At 49.2% G+C, this 20,632-nt stretch overlaps 1 protein-coding gene across 2 annotated transcripts in view; it reads right to left on the bottom strand.

Moving 5' to 3' along the window:
* QSOX2 (quiescin sulfhydryl oxidase 2) overlaps positions 1-20,632 on the bottom strand; it is a 265,478-nt gene that overhangs the window by 153,194 nt on the left and 91,652 nt on the right. For both annotated transcript variants that reach the window (XM_085613372.1, XM_085613380.1), the window contains one exon: positions 6,434-6,482. In XM_085613372.1, the coding sequence (XP_085469498.1) occupies positions 6,434-6,482 (49 nt within the window). The remainder of the gene's footprint in view (positions 1-6,433; positions 6,483-20,632) is intronic.

Genomic DNA, 20,632 nt, shown 5'->3' with positions numbered 1-20,632 from the left:
ATGGGGAATATGGTGCCACATCACCCTTAGAAGGTTTATGAGTCTTTCTTGGTCCTCCACTGCAGCAACAAGATCATGTCAGAGCACATGTCCGCAGAGATGTTTTTCAGAGATGTTTTCACTTGTACTGAACACAGATCCCTGATGATGGGCACAACCTGAAATGCACTGGGGCTCATCAGGGCTAAACTTCAGAATTGTAGAAGATGTACTCAATGAGATTTCTTCAAGTTATCATTAATAAACATTGATTTCTGAACTAAAACACAGAGAACACACAGTTTTGAATAGTCCACAGAGATGAATGGCTAATGGATTAATATGTGGTCTACTGACTATTCTTCACAGAGAGAGACGAGCCCCAACCAACTTGTGGTTTACTTCTCAATGGCATGATGCGGCGGAGAAAGGATCCATTCCTGTGTGCAGGCTTTAACTGACAAGTAAACAAAATTTTAAATGTATAAACAGTGCAGTTCTTTTTGCCCCTTCCATTTTCTTTGGGTCCCATGAGAACCCAGCGTCAAGTGGGCGGTGGTTTGGAATGTTTGGGCAGTAAGGATTGAGTTGTGTTGAAACTACAGATAAAACCGACGTCGGAGCAGAAACTAAGGCCCTGAACCCAAGGCACTGCAAAGATGCTACAGTGGGAACTGCATAGTTAGCAACAATGTCATTCAGACAGTTCAGAGACACCATTGGTATTTTGCCGTATGTCTGGTATTACTTCAGCTTGACCATTATATGCAATAAAAGGATGTATGGACTACTAAAACAGCAGCACATGCTGCGAGTACCCTCCATAATTGTGCTCTACATTGGGACACAAGTTAGGAGCTAATTTTCTATCACACCCTGAAAGTTAAATAGGCCCATTTCAGGAAGTACCTTTAAACTGCATTCTGGCGACCTAAGCAGCTGTTGAAATACTTCATTTCATCATCCTGGAATTCCCTGTGGAGAGACCAGTTCCCGCTTTTTCCGGGACAGATTTTCCAGTAACCTGAAACATATCTGGAAATACTTCCTTTCCCCTTTAAACTTGGCTTTTTGGCATGTAGTCAAGTCTTCAGCTCATAATCTGTGTTCATATTTCCATGAACTTCACGGTCTCTATTTCTTCATCTACATGATAGTACCCATACAGCAGGTCCAGAGCCCTGCCTCTTGCTTCATTGGAGTAGGCGGTTTCAAGATGAAGGGGATCTGAAATAAGAGCTTGTTGTGTGTCCCTACAGCAATGCAGTGATCACTGATCAGAAACTAGGAATACTGACTCATTCTATCACAGTTTCTATCGTCTAACACAACATATTCATAGAATCTAGCTTGGGACTTGAAATAAAGCAGGAATATAGTCAGTCTTTTATCCAGCTGTTTCCCTGCCACATCTTTAATCCAACAACTACATATTGAACAGACACAACAGGTCACCACACACTAACGCCAACTAATCAATGTAAGCATCATCTGGGGAGACAGTGATGTCAAAGGGGACTCTTTGGATACAAGATATATATCTGGTCAAAAATGCATCATGACAACTGCAGCATTGAACTGGGCTGGAATCTGGTTCTTATTTCTTACATTACTACCAGAGCAGAGTTAGTTGCACAGCTGTTAGTACAGTTAGCCTTTTTGGAGCTCTACATAAACAATTCACATAATAAAATAAATCTGAAGTATACAAGTAATATGTGGCACCAAGCAGAAGACCATGAAACTAAGTACCACGTCTTTACTCCGAAACCTTACGCTCAACAGAGGGAGCAGTCACCTAGAGGCAGGGCTGCATATTGTTTGTCAAAACCTTTTAACCAAAGCTTCACATGCAAAGTACCACTAATGTGAACATGCATACTACAAGGACACAAGCCCTTACCGGTCTTCAGTGTGCAGCATAACGTTGCCTTACTTATGAGAAGAATCTATCAGTGTTTTGTTTCTAAAATGAATGAGGGCTTGGTAAGTCCGTCCTGGGAATGGAAGCAAATCTACAGAGCCGAACTGCGTCCCCCATAATGGAATTTCATTTATTTCTACGTCATGGATCGCTCTTGAATATAAATTAATAGGCATATTCAAAATCAGAGAGAAATAGAAAGGGGGAGTAGAAGGCAGCAAAGGGCAGTTTAAAGTCTGTAAAATAGTTTCTTAGAGTCCCTCAAAATGAGCTTGTGGATTAAGGGTGGAGCAGCCAACACTGCTACACTCCAGATCTCCCCCTCATCGGCATGTGCCTGAAGAATTCCACACAGGTCGCTTAAGATTTGCAAAACTGAGTTCTTAAGTTTGATGGCGCATGTGTCTAATATTAGGAATAGCAGTGGGCGATGCAGGGTGCAATGCATCCATACGAGTGGATGTAGATGAAGTCTAGGCAGCGTCATTGCAGTCGTAAGTCACAAACACTCCAACTGCATAGCACAGGGTTATGGTCTGTCTGGAAATGAAGCCTATAGCATTCAGAACATTGAATTAGTGCAAGTTTCCTCAGCTTAGGAAGAACGAGGGCACTAACAGAATGCCGGAAACAAACTTTTCTCACTCATATCAAATCATGAAAGCGGGATTTATCCTTAATGCACCCTGTTCTGATAGAATGTAGTGCACTGTTCAAGGCACACAGGGCCTGTAGCTGGCTAACTCATCTGACGGACAAGACAGTAATCGGAAAAGAAGTCTTCTGCAAAATAAACTTCATGATATAAGATACTGCTGATGCGGGTGAGGGGCAAGCCCCCATTAAAGTTGAGCATTGGTAGGAATGGATGCAGAATCTCTTTCTAAATGGACAGCAGGCCCTGGCCTCTTGCAAAGGTGAATGGGCACCTTCTGGAGGAGGGGCAGAATATCCAAGAAAGAAACCGGATGGGTTCAAATTGAAGACACTAGTATGAAAGAGGGTGTGGGGCTGTCGACGGAAGGCTTGCCGCCCCTTGCCGCCTTGAGGGGTAAGTGGGAATTGGACCTTGAGAAACCGATCCCCGAGACTACCTGGACCACGCTGGTGCGGCGGGCCTGGAAGGGAACGCGCAATGCCCGGTTCCAGTTGGTGCAATTTTTCACGTTGCACAGGGCATATTTGACGCCGGTTAAAATATTGCAATTTTTTGGGGGTACACACTCGCAGTGCCCGCGGTGCGGAAGAGAGGGCGCTGATTTTCGTCACATGTTTTGGTCCTGCGTTCAGCTGGGTGATTATTGGGCAGAGGTCATGGATTGCCTAAATCAGGTGACGGACCGTGTTATTGACCCGGACCTGGGGGCCTGTTTACTGCTTTAGTTCCCGCACACCCGCCGGACGAAGGTCACTAGCAAGTTTTACGACTTAGGATTGATAATGGCCAAAAGGGAACTGACTATGCACTGGAAGTCCAGGACGGGGCCTAGCTTCTTGCGATGGAGGGCGGCCTTTGTACGTTGGGCGGGGGCTGAGGGTGCGCTCCGGTTGCAATTAGCTCTTCGGCGGGATGACGAAAAGGTGTTGGCGACGGCCCGGGCGTGGGAGGCGCTGGTGGTGGAACTTCAGGGGCTGATGGCTGACAACGGGGCAGAGGGGGACGCATCTGGCGGGCAGGAGGAGGTGGTGAATGGGGAGTAGAAGGGGAGTAGTAGTGATCGCTGGAAACGAGGCTGTGGCTAAGCGCAAGGGAAAGTCATGGATCTCTAGTGGAGGGAGAGTACCCATGTCTGATTTATGGCAGGGAGGGGGCACATCGGGAGTGAGGCGAAAGACAGGAGGCACACTGACATGGGGTGGGGAGGGAGGGGGGAGGGCCGGTATGAGCTGGAAGCTCATTCTCCCGGTTGTTGGCTGGTAACTTTATGTGTGTAAAACATTCTTTGGCCGTGGAGGAAGCGGGTTTGTACTGCGCTGTTGCTATGAAAACAATAAAAAATGTTTCAACAAAAAAAATGAAAGAGGGTGTGGGGCTATCCTTGATTTTATTTAAGACACCCAGGATCTGAAGAGTCAGATGCATACGATAAAGGAACCTTCCAGTTGAATTGAACAAAGGGTTGTATCCCAGGGAACCAGGATCCTCCTCCATTCATGAGACTGAACTGATCACACATGGCTGTCACCATGCCTGGAAGAGCAAGCTGAGGGGAGTGATGATACCTGCAGAGGTACACACAGCAATATGTGATGCCAGCAAAACCATAAGTGTGCTGCGACCCATCGACACAGGTCAATTGCCACTAGTGGCACCACTCCTAACCAGTTCCCTTAAGTACAACTGTTACAGGTTTGTCATGTAGAATATTGTCACCCTGTGCTCGACCATGGGAAGCAAAATAAGGGAGGATCACGGAGCAATGCAAGGCAACTGCACAGACGTTGGGTTTGTTCCATTGCTTGTAGGTGGCTGAGGACAAACTTACTCTAGTGTTTGCTCTTGTGGGAAGCTATGAATGTTAACACAATGAAATGCTGGTCACACTCTGTGATATGGAGGTTTCCTCTTAAACATTAGGAGAACGTTCCATGAAGGGCAAATATTGCATCCAGGGTGTATGTGTGAGAGGAAGGGGGGCTGCCTCACGCACTCCTGGTTGAGTGTCCTCTCCTAGCCAGGTTTACCAGACAAAATGTAGATTTGGTTTAGAGTGAGTGACTCTTTTTGTTTAGTGCATTGCAAGCAGACATCACAGATGAACCGGACTCAAGTCACCCAGGTTGCAGATTTGGAGGGGGAAGAAAGAGTAGAAAAACAAAAAAGTGAGTTTTAAAACTGCAGCAACAAGTAGCATTTGCACACCAGTCCTGTAATTCAGGAACACTGCCAGGGTCCGTTCCTTGGAGAGAATTTCATCTTCAGTAGTCTTTGGACCTAGTTGGCCCTCTGTAATGTATTGATCAAGTAGCAGCAAATATTTACAAAGGGGGAACGGTCTTCAACGGTAGGTCTGTGTTTGTCTCCGTTTCCTGCTAGGTGTCAGAGAAAAGGAGAACACTAGGCGACAGAAAGTCAGAGCGGCTGCCAGCAAACCGTTGGAAGAACACAACTCGGAAAGCAAAGTCTTCCGTAAACCGGTTACTCTTGGTTCTGTTTTGATGATCAGGTTTTCTTCAAAGAAAGACAAAGTCCACCTGCACAGTTATTTACCATAGATAAACATTTCATGGGTGACATAAATGTCTCTCTACTGGGATTGTTCAATGTTGTTCCAAGTGGACCTTGGAAAAAGTGTCAGTTGGTGTTTCCACAGGTTCAGGACCTGGACTGTAATTCTTCCCTGCTTTGGAGATGGTGGGCCAGTGCCATGCAGAGTGATTGCAAAGGATGGAAGCTGCGCTCCAGGGGGCGCAATGCCGCCACTAGACAGAACAGAAGAGCAGCAGAACCAAACATAGTACTCCAAAGAGTTATCATTAAGCACAGCTCAACTGCAGCTCTCCAGCGTAAGGACAGTAGCTAATAGGCAGGAGTAAGGCAAGCGGGATCCTTTTCAAGTCTCCTTTGCAGCTCCCGCTGGCTGTGGTCCCTCAAGTGGTTTCAGAAAGGAACCAGTGGGACATTGAAAGATACAGAACAGACCCATACCAAAGATGCTATTTTACAGGAATTGACCATGTACAGAAGTTCCAAATGACTTCCTAAACAAGGCCAGCATCCCTCTGATCTTTCACTATGGTTTCACCGGGAAGCTAGGTCGAAAACATATGCGGACTAGTATTTTTATCTTAAGACACTTCATCATGTTAATAGTGTCTGTTGGAAGCTCCGCCCATTAGGCAGATGCAATGTCCTCCTGCTTCTAATTTCTGAAATACTAAACAAGGCTGCACCAGACAGGAATCCGTCCTGATGTAACACATGGTCCTGTTGACAAAGCATTTCACACACCTAAGTAAATCATGAACTTTAAAGATCTGAGCATTGATCTGACCGCACATTCCACTAACTACCACATAACTTCTGCCAGTATCACAAACACTCTGCTATTTTAAATATAGTACTGGGGCTGGAACATGGGTATTACAAGGAAGAAGCGGAATGCTTTCTTCTGGGAAGGCACTGAACACCCACCCCCAAGTTACTGCCTTCCTGGGTATTCACAACCGGTCCATAAATAATGTATGTACCCAAAGTTGTTGACACAGGTAGTATCAAATGTGCAAATGTAGTGGGAAGGACATCAAAGAGAAGAAAGCAGGAGGGAGAATCCCTCCCATAAAAATACAATCTGGGTGGAGGGAAAAATAAGCACGTTTGTCAACAATTTCTGTGCGTAAGATCTTATGAAATTCAATACCATTGGTGAATTTACAAAAATATATGTAGGAGTAAGGTAAAACTATGATTGCCAACTCTACTCATCTTTATGTGCCTGGATTCCACAAGGAACACCACCAAAAACCTAACACTACTGAAAGGATGAGAAACATCACATTGCAGTTTAAAGCTGGTAGTTAACTTCTTACCTTTGCGGGTATCTCCTGTTGTAAACTCTTTTGCAAATGCCTGAAAGAACTGCGGAAGAAAAATCAATTTTAAAAAACTAGAACCATCAAAACACCAGAGCAGTATTAAAAAAAAAAAAGTACATAGACAGTTCGGTCATTTCTATTTTACTCAATAGAACTCCCCCAGATTGAGATGTAGAATGCAACGGCAGCATGGTGACAATCAGAAGTAAATACATCAAAAATAGAAAGAAACAGATTATTGTAGAAACATAATAAAGTGAACATTACAAAGGTAAGTTCTTCTGTTTGATTGCAAAGTATAACAAGCATTAGCAAAGCCAACAGGTCTTGGCTATGCGTGATCAATTGGCTTTGCCAATGTTTTAGCCATGTTGCAAATGGCTGAAAGTAAAGGTAACAAAGCTTGACAACACAACCAGCGTTGACTGCATTATAGCTTTTTTTCTTTTTACTTGCAGCTATGCTGCGCTGAAGCCAGCACTGCTGTATAATCTATACTATAATGTCCCTGCAGATCTAAAGTCTGAGGGCCAGAAGCACACTACTGACCGCATGCTGCCACCCTGTTCCAAATGGGTAAGCATTCATTTACAAGTTAATTGGTGTGAAATAAAGAATGTAAGGGTGTCCTGCTGGGTTAACTTTTGGGATAACTATATTTTTAAAGACATTCTGCAACAAGCATGTAAAATATGAAAAAGTCTCTTACAAAAAAATTCACAAAATTAATTTAATTCAATTGCAGAACTGTTTCATCTTAGCAGTACTAGTAAATCAGAGCAAGTTTTTTGTGGTAATAGTTTTCAAACAGGATTCTACAAATGTTCATGCTTCCACCCACCCAGACAATGCCAATAGTGAACTCCATGCCCCACGAATGAAAGGCAAATGTTTTGTCAAGCTGAAGAATGAGATACCTTTTGAGATAGCCATGTCTAAAATTAAAAAAAAAAAAAGGACACAAGCAGGCTCAATGGAGAAAGTACACTGCATTCCTCTTTCCTGTAAACACTCTCACTCTAACGTCAGTGGAAAGCAAAATAAACACCAGCCTCACTCAAATACACAGCTTGACATTTGACCTCGGTCTTTGAATGCCCAGCAAATGTGACGAGATAAGAAGAACAAGATTTACTGGCCTGTTTATTATAGAACATGAGTTCGTGGAAGAATACTGTAAACACAGCTTTGGCATGTGTAACAGCTTAGTGGGATAATGCACCCACTGCAGACATGCACAGATCTGAAGGTCACAGCCATGACCTTCAGAGTTCTGAAACGGGTACTATGGGACAGGAGGGCCTGGCCTTTTAGAGGTCCATTTCAAGCACAGGTAAAGCGTCAGTGAACGCTCGTACCGAGGAGATTAAGTGATCTACATACATCTATGTTGGTTAAAAAGGCATCTCTAAGTGAACAAAAAAATACACCAAGGACTCCTTCCGCATTTAAATGGTTAAAGTGCGTTCCTGCGCGTGCAGTGTTAATAACTACCTTGGCAAGAAAACACTTTATTAATCAAACAGGGAAGGTGCAGTGCTTGAATCCTGTTCAAGGCCATAAATATGGAAGGGAAAACACAACCCAACAAGTTAATCTCCAACGAAAATCATTTAATTTGGACAAATGTTTTGAGAACAGCCACGTGGAGGTGTATCCGAGATACAGAGAGGTCCCTTCCGATAGAGGAAGTATCTCTTCCACTTTTTCCTCATAACAAAAGTCCAGGTTAAGTGGCTAGGCTCATGAACTCGTCTGTCCGATTCTTTAACTGCAAAGCATATTTTAAAAAAATTATTTCACTTTGCCAAAAAAAACTTGCGTGCACCGGAAAGTAGGAATAAAAATAAACTAGAGCAAGGAGTACTGTGCACTGAACATTATCTGGGCACCTTAAATAACAGGTCTTAATAACAGGCCCAATATAATGCTATTTACCAACTTCAGAAGGATGAAATGTTGTGCCTGCCCTGCAAGAACCCATCGGAAATATGCAGAACTGACTGCAGCTTAATCCTTCAGTTGCAACAGCTTTCATTAAAAGCATCCCTGATTTCCTTAAAAGTTTCCACAAATCAACATTAATTTCATAGCAATCAACGTTGGTGAACGACATAGCTCCAATAAAATTGATAATTATTAGACAACTAAAACAGAACCCCTTTGAGAGGGCCGCGGGGAAAGCAGAAGCTACGGGGCCCAACTGTGGTGGTGGAGGCCTTTTACTCCGGATGTCCTGCAGCCAAACCTACAATGGATCCCGAGCAACTGGGCCAAGCACCCCTTCTGCACTTGACTCTCAGTGGTAGCTGCGGACGAGCAGCCAAAGGTGCACTAGGGGAGGTGGAGGGAGAGGGGCGTCGCACGGTATGAATGATAAATCATTGTCCAGTTCAATACATACTTTTATAAGAGAAAGAAGTATTTTGTTTTTAAGTCTCACATTCAAAGGAATACATTCACAAGCTGTAACACAATCCCCTTGTGGTCAGGGGTCTAGTAGTTTTCAAGCCAATCCCGGTCTCACCCTCTTCCTTTTATTGTGGTCGGGGTTTTTTCCCATTCAATCGAGGCCGCATCCAGGGAAAGCTCACTAATAGACCCTATTCTAGAGTTCCCCTTTGACTCTTCAGTAATTTGTAAAAAATGTTTAAGGTGCTGCAACACCGTTAGCAGCGAGACCCCCGCGGCCCCACAGACCCAATTCTCTGCAGGTGATCACAAATCCGGTTCCTGTTCAGCAAAGCTATGCTACCTGCAGCACCCAGGAGGGCCTGGCTCTCTACCTCAATCCACGCGGTCAGCTTCTCCCAGCAATCGGGAGCTGCTCCTGTGCCTCAAATTCTCCCCTTCATGGGGGTGGAGGGAGGTGGGGCCTGGAGAAAGAGGGATGCAATCCTCCGACTCCCGACTGATGCCCAGGCTTGGCGTGACGTCTCAGGCGGGGTATTTCACGATCCTCGGGGAAGCAGTCGCGTGCAGGCGTTGGAGTGCAGACTTGACGGGCAAGCCACAGCTGCAATCTTCTAGGTAACGACCTCAATGTCTGTAAATTTGAGTACCAGCAGCCCCTTCCTACTAACACAATTGCCGCAATACTCTGCTGAGGCCCATACTTCTCCACTATGCTTGCTCTCACCACAGGAGCCTCTCTGGGCATACGGGATAACCTATTAAGGCGGTAAAATGTCTTGACGTTTCTGGCTACAAAGAGTTTAACAGTGGCCACTTCTAGCATACAGGGTCACCACAACAAGCAGGTGTGAGCCTGGAGCTTCCCGCACGGCGCTTGGAACACGGTTGAGGTCCCGGCGGCCCTCTCCTTGCATAAGGGGTTTGCCATATCACTCCTGCACAGGCACAACGACCCAATTGGTGCACAGCCATTCTCGCACACCTTGTTCAGGGTGTCCTCTCAGTGGAGCTACCCACTGGACCGATCACTTACCAACCCGTTCCTCTTCCTCACAGGGAATACTATTTTTGGCAAGCAGACAGGTGCTCCAAGCTCCAGGGCAGGTGATCTTGGTTTCCATTGGTGAGGTCTCCTTACCCAGCTGGGAGACTAGCAGGCCTTGGCTGCCAGTCCTGGTCACAGGCAGAAGTCACGCAGAGCTTCCACCTTCTCACACAGCCTGTCTGGCTGCTTGGCAGATGACAAAGTTTGGGATCTCAACCGTCCCTTCGTATAGTCCTTTTCCAGACACCAAATGTGATATACGATTTAATTTGGAGTTCTACTTCTTTTGAAGTGTGCATTTTCCTTTTTTTATTTCCTCTTTAAAGGCTGTCACAGCAGGAAAGACTCTGATGTTGATAGACCCACAGCACAGTTCATGGGAGTGACCATAGTTCACACCTGGAAGTCAACCACTGTAATGTGAGCATCAAAAGGTTAAACCCAGGCTCCCACCCCTACTCTTTACAATTCCCTTACCGGCCCAATCTTCTTTTAGAGATGTGTCCAGGCTCCTTTCTTGTGATCAATCACTGAATCAAAGAGGAACCTTTTGAAGCGTAAAGGTCCCTTACTCCATCAGCACACAGGAATGCAGCAATGAACAACTCTGTCAGGAGGGTGGGGGGGGGGGGGGAGGGTTCCTCTGCTCCTCACGTCTCCACCAGGTAGACCGTGGCTTCTTAAATGGAAGTGAGGGTTCTCCATGTAATGTAATGTAGCATTGTACTTTCACAGCACACACTCCACAGTCCTATCACCTCCATGCAGACACACATACTTTCTGCACACACATTCAGTCTGCATGCCCTGCAGCTTTTCTGTATTGTACCTGGGTATGCTATTTGCAAACACACACATGGAGTGCACACATACTCACCATGAGCGTGCTGCATAACAAGTCACCCTTCATGCATTGTACTTCATGCACGTACACATGCACCAGGCACATCTATTGCATACTCAAAGCACAGCACTGGATCTCTCAAGTAATGTACTCCTCACAGGTATACATTCACTCAAGCACATGCACTTATCCCACATGTACTACACAGTACTGCTCTATGCCTATACTGTACCTTTCCAGGCACACATACACTCAGCGCACGTAAATCCAGGATTAAATCTTGGCCACACAGTTGATTGGCGACTGCCCAAGCATAGAGCCTCACCGGACAAGTAAATATTTGCCCTGGGCGTATCGGAGTCAACCAACAGTTCCCATATGATGGCAAACACAGAACTTAATGTCATCCATTCGGAATTAATGAATAAAGACAGGATTATATAGAGCCTCAAAAAGCTTTACTGGATACTAATCAGAGAGGATGTTACAGCTCAATTATTTTAGGAATTTCGCAGGTCACTTAATTTTTTGGGTCTGGCCTTTGAGACAGCTTCCACCTGCCACAGCATGCAGCATGGTACAATGAATCAGACATCTTTACCCACTGGCACCCTTAACTTTGAGCGACTGCACAAAGCCTTTGCACATTACTCATTCGCCCCCCAAAAAAACAAAACAAGAAAAAACACACAATAGTCTGTTTCTCCCCAGTTACAAATTTGGTTAAAAGTATGCTTTTTATTTTATTTATATATTAACTTTAAATACTAGGTTTTTAGGCAGAGAGGTGGAATTTAATAAAATATCTACTTGTCCATGGGGCAGGTTGCTTCATAAAGCGAACTAAATGAACGGAGGCCTGACAATATTAGTAAAATAGATGAAAAGTGGCAGTTGAAACTGAACATGCCACCTAACACCTTTTGTTATGCCCCAAGCCTTGCACAAACCCACCTATTGTCATCGAAATTGCAAGCTCAATTTTTCAAAACAGGATTTTTCTTATACATAACACCAAGCAGAGTGGCCAAATGGGGTACTAGTAGCGGAATAACTTGCCCAAAATGTGGAGTATAGTGCAGACTCAGTACACATATTTGCCACATGCTTAAAATTGGTCCCATTATTTGAAAAGGTACAACGGTTTATTAGTGGTTTTTTTTTACAAGACATCCAATTGACACCTGTTACTGAAATGCTGGGATTAATTGACATGATTAATTTGAAATCGGGGGGAGCCCTGCCGTTTGTGGCTATGACTATCCTCCGGATATGCATTACCTCATATTGGAAGGACCCGAACCCTCCCGCGTTTGCTCAATGGCAGCCTCGACTGCTTGCCACTTATAAACTTGAGGAGGCTATATATGCCAGAAAAGGCATGGTTGCAAAAAGATAAGGGGTTAGAGATTTGGGATCCCCTAACTAGGTGGCTTAGCATATTGAATATTGAATGTACAGGAAGCACAGTAATGTTTTTGTATTTACCTCTCTCTGCCTCCCGTTTCTCTCTGCCTCCCGTTTCTCCCTGCCCCCCTTTCCTTCCCTGCTTCCCCCACCGGTTCGGACTCCTCCTTTCTCTCTACTCCCATTTGCCTTTGGTTTTTGCCTCTCTTTTGATATCATGATTTTCCTCTACGTAGGATTTACTCTTTTCTTTTTTCATATTTATCTAATTGATAATGAATTAATCTGGTTAATTGATTTTCACTGCTTGTTACATACATTGACAATTGTTATAGGAGGGGAGGGACACTGTCTGGGAATTGAAGCTACTTACATTGTAATCTATTGTATGGGAAAAAATAAAAAAAAAATTATAAAAAAAAAAAAAGCAATAACTTGCCATAAATGTAGACTTGTCAGTTCACGAGCTTTAAAATTAAAATACAATCTTTTCACTCCAGGCAAGTGGTTAGATAACATTTTATTTATTTGATTAAATATGGCTGTAGAACAACCGGAAGCAAACCACGTATTCAGAGGCAGTGATAGCGACCATGTTTAAAGCTAGTCAATTTAATTCCGTTCCTTAAACATGTTCACATTAGCCAATGAAGCTTTTGATATTCCATCAGACAGCTCAACTCCATGTCTAGCTGCCTCCGCTTTCTCCAGGTTACTAAAAGCAAAGTAGAAATTTACAATAGCTAGTAACTCCTGAGCAAATAAGCTATGCAAAGTGTTATGGAAGGAATACTGCTCAAATTAAGATCTGCAGAGAACTTGTGCACAGCCCCTAATATGAAGATCAAGGAGGCCAAATTCTAGTCTGAAGGCTTCAACGGATAAAGATCGAAGGCAAGCTGAAGGGGTAACAGATGCTGTTTTTGGTGTTGCTGGCTTTTTGATGACAATCATCAAGATATCGGTTCATATGATACCCATATCTTCTGAGCTGAAATGCCACTGGTACCAGACACTATGTAAAACAAGCATTGGCATAGCCAATAGGCCTCGCCTTTGGGGCGTTATAAGTGTTTAGACAGAGCTATTGGCTTTGTTAACGTTTTTATTTTGTGTTGTAGAGCATTGTAGAGCATTGTGAATGAATGGATGGAAAGACTCAGTGATGGAGAGATGGATGGAAGAGTGTGAAGGAAGGGATGAATGCAAGACCGGAGAGTGGGAGACAATGAGGGTGAGAGGGCAGGAGTGATGGATGGTGGAAAGATGGAGGGAAGAAAAGGCGAATATTTAAGGAAGGACATAACGGGAAGGTTATAATTTTAGCCTGCTAAAACATAAAATACAAAATAGATGTGGGAGTAAATTGGTTGATAAATGGAGCGTGGTAATGGAAGGACCGGATGGTTGTATGCAAGGATAGACGGATGAATGGAAATGGAAGAGAATTTGTGAGGAGGGTGTGACAGATGGGCGGGGAAAGGCGGGATGGACGTAACTGCAAGATAAATAATGGGGTTGTGGCTGGATGACTAAATGAATGGACAGATGGGTGGATAACATAAGGACTGGATGGATGGATGGAAGTATGGAGTGCGAGTGGTGTGATTAATGCAAAAATGGAGCGAGGGAGACAATGAGGGTAAGATGGATGGAAATTGGGTGGATGGATGGCTCTCAGTCTGTATATTTATTCAAATGTCAAATTTATCATTACGGAAAATATAAACACAAAGAAAGTTAGAAGCAGAAGTCAAAGTTGTTAATAAATATAGTAAGCAATGTGCCGTTAATAAATAAAATAGCCGCAGCACATATGACAATACTCAAATTCACAATAACAAGCCCTTATACAAAAGGACCACACAGCAAATAGACCTCTCCTGTGAATGAATGAAAAGAGTTAGAATGTTAATCATGTAAGCAATGCCGCTCTTAAATAGAACAGGACTTTCAAAATGTGGAGTGTGCCTCATTTATAGGACGGAGTTGCCACAGTCTTTTTTTTCTCTGGAGGTACCTCCTGTACTATTCATCCAGGTGATTTCTTGGGGGGTGGGGGAGCTAAATGCCCACTGCAGTATCGGTCAGTAATACATTTCCCGTTGCAGCCGCCACCAGAAGGGCCTCTGCCACACCGCAGGTTCAGTGGTTAGGCCACCAAAATAAAGTAGGCCATAAATCACCAAAGTAATACAACCATCTGGAAATGCAAAAGCAAGCGAGTTCCTGGAGATTACTGATTATATCTTAAACTTCTACTGTACAAGACATGCCTTGAAACATGTGTGGGCATGAGCCACACACCTACCTAATAACATACATGCAGGACCTTCAAGCGTCCTGTTTGGTGAGTTTTGCTCTATACAATGTTGTGTTTGCATGGGAAACAAATTAAACTCGGCATAAGCGTGTTTAAGGGTTACATTTCCATGGGCTTTCTCTTTCAATAAAGGGAGTTTATTTCCAAATGAAACGTGCCCTGGCTTCGGAAAGAGGGTGAGACAGGCAGGGGAGGGAGAGTAGAGCAATATAAACAAGCGCGCACGGCCACGTTAAATACAAACAGATGGCCCCTGCGCGCCGCTGCTCGCTCCCGCAAGGTGGTTGCTACCACAAGCACGAGTGCTTGAAAAGAGCTGACCGATTTCTAAAGGTCACTCCTAGAGCAGCGCTGCGTGCTGCCTACGCTCGACCTAAAGAGATATGGTTTCTCAGTGGAATCTAAAGCCTATACAAGGACATCATAAGTGTGGTAATTAGATTGTCTGCGCCCAGAAAATAGAAGGTTCAGTGTTCAAAAAAGATAAAACTCAGTGAAAACACAGTGAATTTTCGAACTGCAGAACAAAAAATGTTGTATATACAATAATCTGTCCATGTTGAAAAATGTATAAAGGAAAAACGAATCAAGAAATCAAACAAAAAAATGTTCAGCACAAATCACGCATCAAAACAGTACCAGTTTCAGCATCTCTAGTCAGCCACTCTATGCAAGAAGGTCACACCACACAGAGAAAGACTTTAGATGGACCGTTTTAACTGCCATCCAGTCCGACAATATAGGAGGTGATGTAGAAACAAGATTGATACAAAAAGAAGCATATCCCATACTTAAATTCAACACTGCAAGTCATGGATTAAACGAGATGTCAGCAATAATACATTGTAATAGCCAATGATGGCAAGACATACATGTTTTGGAACCCAAAAGGTGGAACAATTGCACCATCCAGTTTAACCTACACTACAAGTACTAGAAGGCTTTGCCAAGACTCAATCTGAATGGATTAACCGTGCCTTGAGATAAGAGCCAGCCACAAACAATCGGAATCCTTGCTGACTAGAGATGGAATGGCTGCTGCTGAAACCAACTTGAACATACGAAAAATGCAAGTACGCGCGACTCAGCTTTGAATTAATTGTTTCCTTTAATTAGGCATACAGTGCGAGCAAAAGTGCATCACCAACAACCACGCTTCTAGAAACATACGCGGTTGCAACAATGTTTCCATTCAGCTTTCGAATCATAATGGAAGTACTCAGCTCAGCGTGAACCGGACGCTGAATGAACGGCGCGTATCATGTTGTCTTCAAGTAGGGACTACGAGCGGGTTTTTGAAATGCTCCGGAGGCTTGCCGAACTACCGTCTGTTAACAAATCCATGAAAATTACCAAACTTCTCATACGCTACTTAACCACATGCCTATGTATGCATGTGTTTAATCTACTCATCAAAACACTATTAATAGGTTTCAGGTAAAAAAATAAAAATAAAAAAAAATAAAAGAAGTGAGCCCATGCAAACAACGGCTGATACAAAGAGACGATTTGGCTAACAGCAAATTTAAAACAAGAGTGGCGGGTGCCGTGCCTAGTTGGAAATGCTGCAAAAATGCACTGAGTCTCAGCTGTTTCCTCGCATACATTACCATCAATGCCCTGCATGTGTGTGGGAGTGCGCAGGGAGGGGGAACCGGTTTCTGCGGCCAAGGGGTAGCAGCGTTAAGGAGGTGAGGGGGAGTGGGGAGGGGGATCTGTTACAGGCACGAGTGCTGGCTGGCCAAAAGTGAACGCCATCTGTTTCCAATTAACGCAGGCATGATAATTGGAAACAGATGGCGCCACTGCTCGCTCCCGAGACACATAGGCTATGGGGGGGGAATTTAAAGATAAGGCGGGACATATCCGAGCCTTTGGCCATTTGCGTGCTTTCTTTTGTGGAAGCCTTACGCAAATGGCCAATCAAATGCGTGCCAGTAAGAAAAACATGAGCAAAACTGTGGGAGTTGGAAGTCCTTTTGGAAGTCTTTACAATAAGCCTCACAGAGTAGCGCATGCGCGGTGGCTCAGACCAGACCTAAACAGGGGTTTGGATAATGGGCTGAAAATAAGGGCACAGAAATGGTAGTAGCCACTGAAAACAGAATTTGTGTGCTCGAGATAAAGCAGTATGTGTATATATGCATCTTTAAGATCCTCGTGAAGAAGCTGCATGTATCACGAAGGGATACCATGCAAAATGATGGTATCCTACTGAATATTCGAAATGACTTCGATCCAATATGGGTCTCCACTCTCCTGACTTTCTTGATGGGGAAAGAATAAGAAAAATAATTTGCAGCGTTGAAACTTGGGAACAGATAGGAGGCGCCTTTTTTTTAGCATGCAAAGACATGGGGAGGCGAGTTGTGTGCCCGGGGAAGGGGGGGGGCGCATCACCGGCGTGGGGTGGCGCGTCAACTGCACAGGGGAGGGGTACTTCACCCGCACCACAGAGATGGGGCGGTACGTCACCCGCAGGACCGCAGAGGAACAGCGCCTCGCCCGCACGACAGGTGGGGCGGAGCGTCAGGCATAGCCTGCATGGAGGAGGGGGGGTGCGTTGCCAGCACAAAAGAGGAGGGGGAGCGTCGCCCGCACAAAAGAGGAGGAGGGAGCGTCGCCCGCACAGAGGAGGGAGCGTCGTCCGCAAAGAGGAGGGAGCGTCGTCCGCAAAGAGGAGGGAGCGTCGTCCGCAAAGAGGAGGGAGCGTCGTCCGCAAAGAGGAGGGAGCGTCGTCCGCAAAGAGGAGGGAGCGTCGTCACCAGCACAGAGGAGGGAGCGTCGTCACCAGCACAGAGGAGGGAGCGTCGTCACCAGCACAGAGGAGGGAGCGTCGTCACCAGCACAGAGGAGGGAGCGTCGTCACCAGCACAGAGGAGGGAGCGTCGTCACCAGCACAGAGGAGGGAGCGTCGTCACCAGCACAGAGGAGGGAGCGTCGTCACCAGCACAGAGGAGGGAGCGTCGTCACCAGCACAGAGGAGGGAGCGTCATCACCAGCACAGAGGAGGGAGCGTCATCACCAGCACAGAGGAGGGAGCGTCATCACCAGCACAGAGGAGGGAGCGAGCGTCGTCCGCACAGAGGAGGGAGGGAGCGTCGTCCGCACAGAGGAGGGAGCGGCGTCACCCGCACAGAGGAGGGGGGGCGTCACCCGCACAGAGGAGGGAGGCATCACCCGCACAGATGGGGGCGTCACCCGCACAGAGGAGGAGGGGCGTCGACTGTAAAGAGGAAGGGGGTGCGTCGCCTGCACAGAGCAGGGAGGGGGGCATCGCCAGCACGGGGGCGTGTCGCCAGCAGGGGGGGGCGTGTCGCCAGCAGGGGGGGGGGGCGGGGCGTGTCGCCAGCAGGTGGGGGCGTCGCCAGCACGGGGGGGCGTCGCCTGCACAGGGGGGGGCGTCGCCTGCACAGAGGGGGGGGCCTCGCCTGCACAGGGGGGGGGGGCCTCGCCTGCACAGGGGGGGGGGCCTCGCCTGCACAGGGGGGGGGGGCCTCGCCTGCACAGGGGGGGGGGCCTCGCCTGCACAGGGGGGGGGGGGCCTCGCCTGCACAGGGGGGGGGCGTCGCCTGCACAGGGGGGGGGCGTCGCCTGCACAGGGGGGGGGGGCGTCGCCTGCACAGGGGGGGGGGGCGTCGCCTGCACAGGGGGGGGGGGGGCGTCGCCTGCATAGGGGGGGGGGGGCGTCGCCTGCACAGGGGGGGGGGGGCGTCACCTGCACAGGGGGGGGGGCGTCACCTGCACAGGGGGGGGGCGTCACCTGCACAGGGGGGGGGGGGGGGCGGGTCGCCTGCACAGGGGGGGGGGGCGGGTCGCCTGCACAGGGGGGAGGGGGGTCGCCTGCACAGGGGGGGGGGGGTCGCCTGCACAGGGGGGGGGGGGTCGCCTGCACAGGGGGGGGGGGGTCGCCTGCACAGGGGGGGGGGGTCGCCTGCACAGGGGGGGTGGGGTCGCCTGCCTGCACAGGGGGGGGGGGGGTCACCTGCACAGGGGGGGGGGGTCACCTGCACAGGGGGGGGGGGGGTCACCTGCACAGGGGGGGGGGGGGATTGCCTGCACGGGGGGGGGTTGCCTGCACAGGGGGGGGGGTTGCCTGCACAGGGGCGGGGTCGCCTGCACAGGGGGGGGGTCGCCTGCACTGGGGGGGGGGGGGTCACCTGCACTGGGGGTTGGTCGCCTGCACAGGGGGGGCGTCGCCTGCACAGGGGGGGCGTCGCCTGCACAGGTTGGGGGTTGGTCGCCTGCACAGGGGGGGCGTCGCCTGCACAGGGGGGGCGTCGCCTGCACAGGGGGGGCGTCGCCTGCACAGGGGGGGCGTCGCCTGCACAGGGGGGGCGTCGCCTGCACAGGGGGGGCGTCGCCTGCACAGGGGGGGCGTCGCCTGCACAGGGGGGGCGTCGCCTGCACAGGGGGGGGGCGTCGCCTGCACAGGGGGGGCGTCGCCTGCACAGGGGGGGGGCGTCGCCTGCACAGGGGGGGGGCGTCGCCTGCACAGGGGGGGGGCGTCGCCTGCACAGGGGGGGGGCGTCGCCTGCACAGGGGGGGGTGTGAGACCGGCTTCACGGCGTTGCCCTCTCCACCATCCCGCCAACCTGCAACCACCCTCCAGACACGACATCCCCGACTCCGGCCGCCCCAGCCACCCCCGATCCACGGGCCGGCCAGAGACCTGACAGACTCAACACCCTACCACGCATGCCCAACCGAGGGAGCGGGAACCCTCGAGCCAGAGGCGCCAGCCCAGTCACACCTCGGGTCGCCTTCCCCCGGGAGGACTCAATCGGCCACCAGGCCCCTGGGGAGCAGGCACCTCCCCTACCGAGCGTCTGGGGTCCCTCCCAGACCCACCTGAAAAGACCAAAGAAGTGAGCGGCAGGAAATCCCGCCGAACCCCCTCCGTCACCCCAGTCCCCCCTCTGCGAGCACTCCGGACTTCAAAGAACCAGCGGAGTATAACAAGGGGTGCCGGAGGAACAAGGACAGAGAAGACCTGGAACCATCGGAGCCTGCTGACGCTGTCGCGGCTCTTGAACGCTGAATTCACCTGGGCCTGCTGAGTGACTCGCGGCCTCTTGCTATTGAACCATCTGAGCCCTGCGGACGAGGTCGCGGCTCCCGAACACTGATCCACCTAGGCCTGCTGAGTGACTCGCGGCCCCCAGCTATTGAACCATCTGAGCCCTGCTGACGGAATCGCGGCTCCTGAACTCCGACCACCTGTGCCTGCTGAGAGACTCGCGGCGCTCCCCTTGAGGACGACTCGGTAAGAGATCGCCCAGAGACACGACACCCTCCAGCTCGAGGATTGTGAGCTTCCGCAGGGTATTTCGCAGAGACACTATCTTGAAAGACTATCCCGCTACCCCCATTCCCCACGACTGATTTGTGGTACGTTGTGCCACTGCTGTACTATTTGCCTTTTGGGTCATAAAGATCCCTTGAAATCATCGATAAAAGAACTTATCGTCCTACAAAGAATACGTGTGGTGTCCCTCTGTTCACAGTGCAGATCAGGGTGTGTGCGCCTGGTTCGGCTTACTTGGGAGAGGTGGGTCAAAGGGGTGGGCAAGACGTGTATCGAACCCCCTTCCGGCGGACGCCTTTCCAACAGGGGGCGTCGCCTGAACAGGGGGGGGGCGTCGCCTGAACAGGGGGGGGCGTCGCCTGCACGGGGGGGGCCTCGCCTGCACGGGGGGGGCCTCGCCTGCACGGGGGGGGGCCTCGCCTGCACGGGGGGGGCCTCGCCTGCACGGGGGGGGGGGCCTCGCCTGCACGGGGGGGGGGGCCTCGCCTGCACGGGGGGGGGGCCTCGCCTGCACGGGGGGGGGGGCGTCGCCTGCACGGGGGGGGGGCGTCGTCTGCACGGGGGGGGCGTCGTCTGCACGGGGGGGCGTCGCCTGCACGGGAGGGGCGTCGCCTGCACGGGAGGGGCGTCGCCTGCACGGGAGGGGCGTCGCCTGCACGGGAGGGGCGTCGCCTGCACGGGAGGGGCGTCGCCTGCACGGGAGGGGCGTCGCCTGCACGGGGGAGGCGTCGCCTGCACGGGGGAGGCGTCGCCTGCACGGGGGAGGCGTCGCCTGCACGGGGGAGGCGTCGCCTGCACGGGGGAGGCGTCGCCTGCACGGGGGAGGCGTCGCCTGCACGGGGGAGGCGTCG

Source organism: Triturus cristatus, chromosome 1_2 (genome assembly GCF_964204655.1).
Source record: "Triturus cristatus chromosome 1_2, aTriCri1.1, whole genome shotgun sequence".
Classification (NCBI taxonomy): domain Eukaryota; kingdom Metazoa; phylum Chordata; class Amphibia; order Caudata; family Salamandridae; genus Triturus; species Triturus cristatus.
The sequence above is the reverse complement of the archived record's forward strand: the minus strand, read 5'-3'. Positions and strand labels throughout refer to the sequence as shown.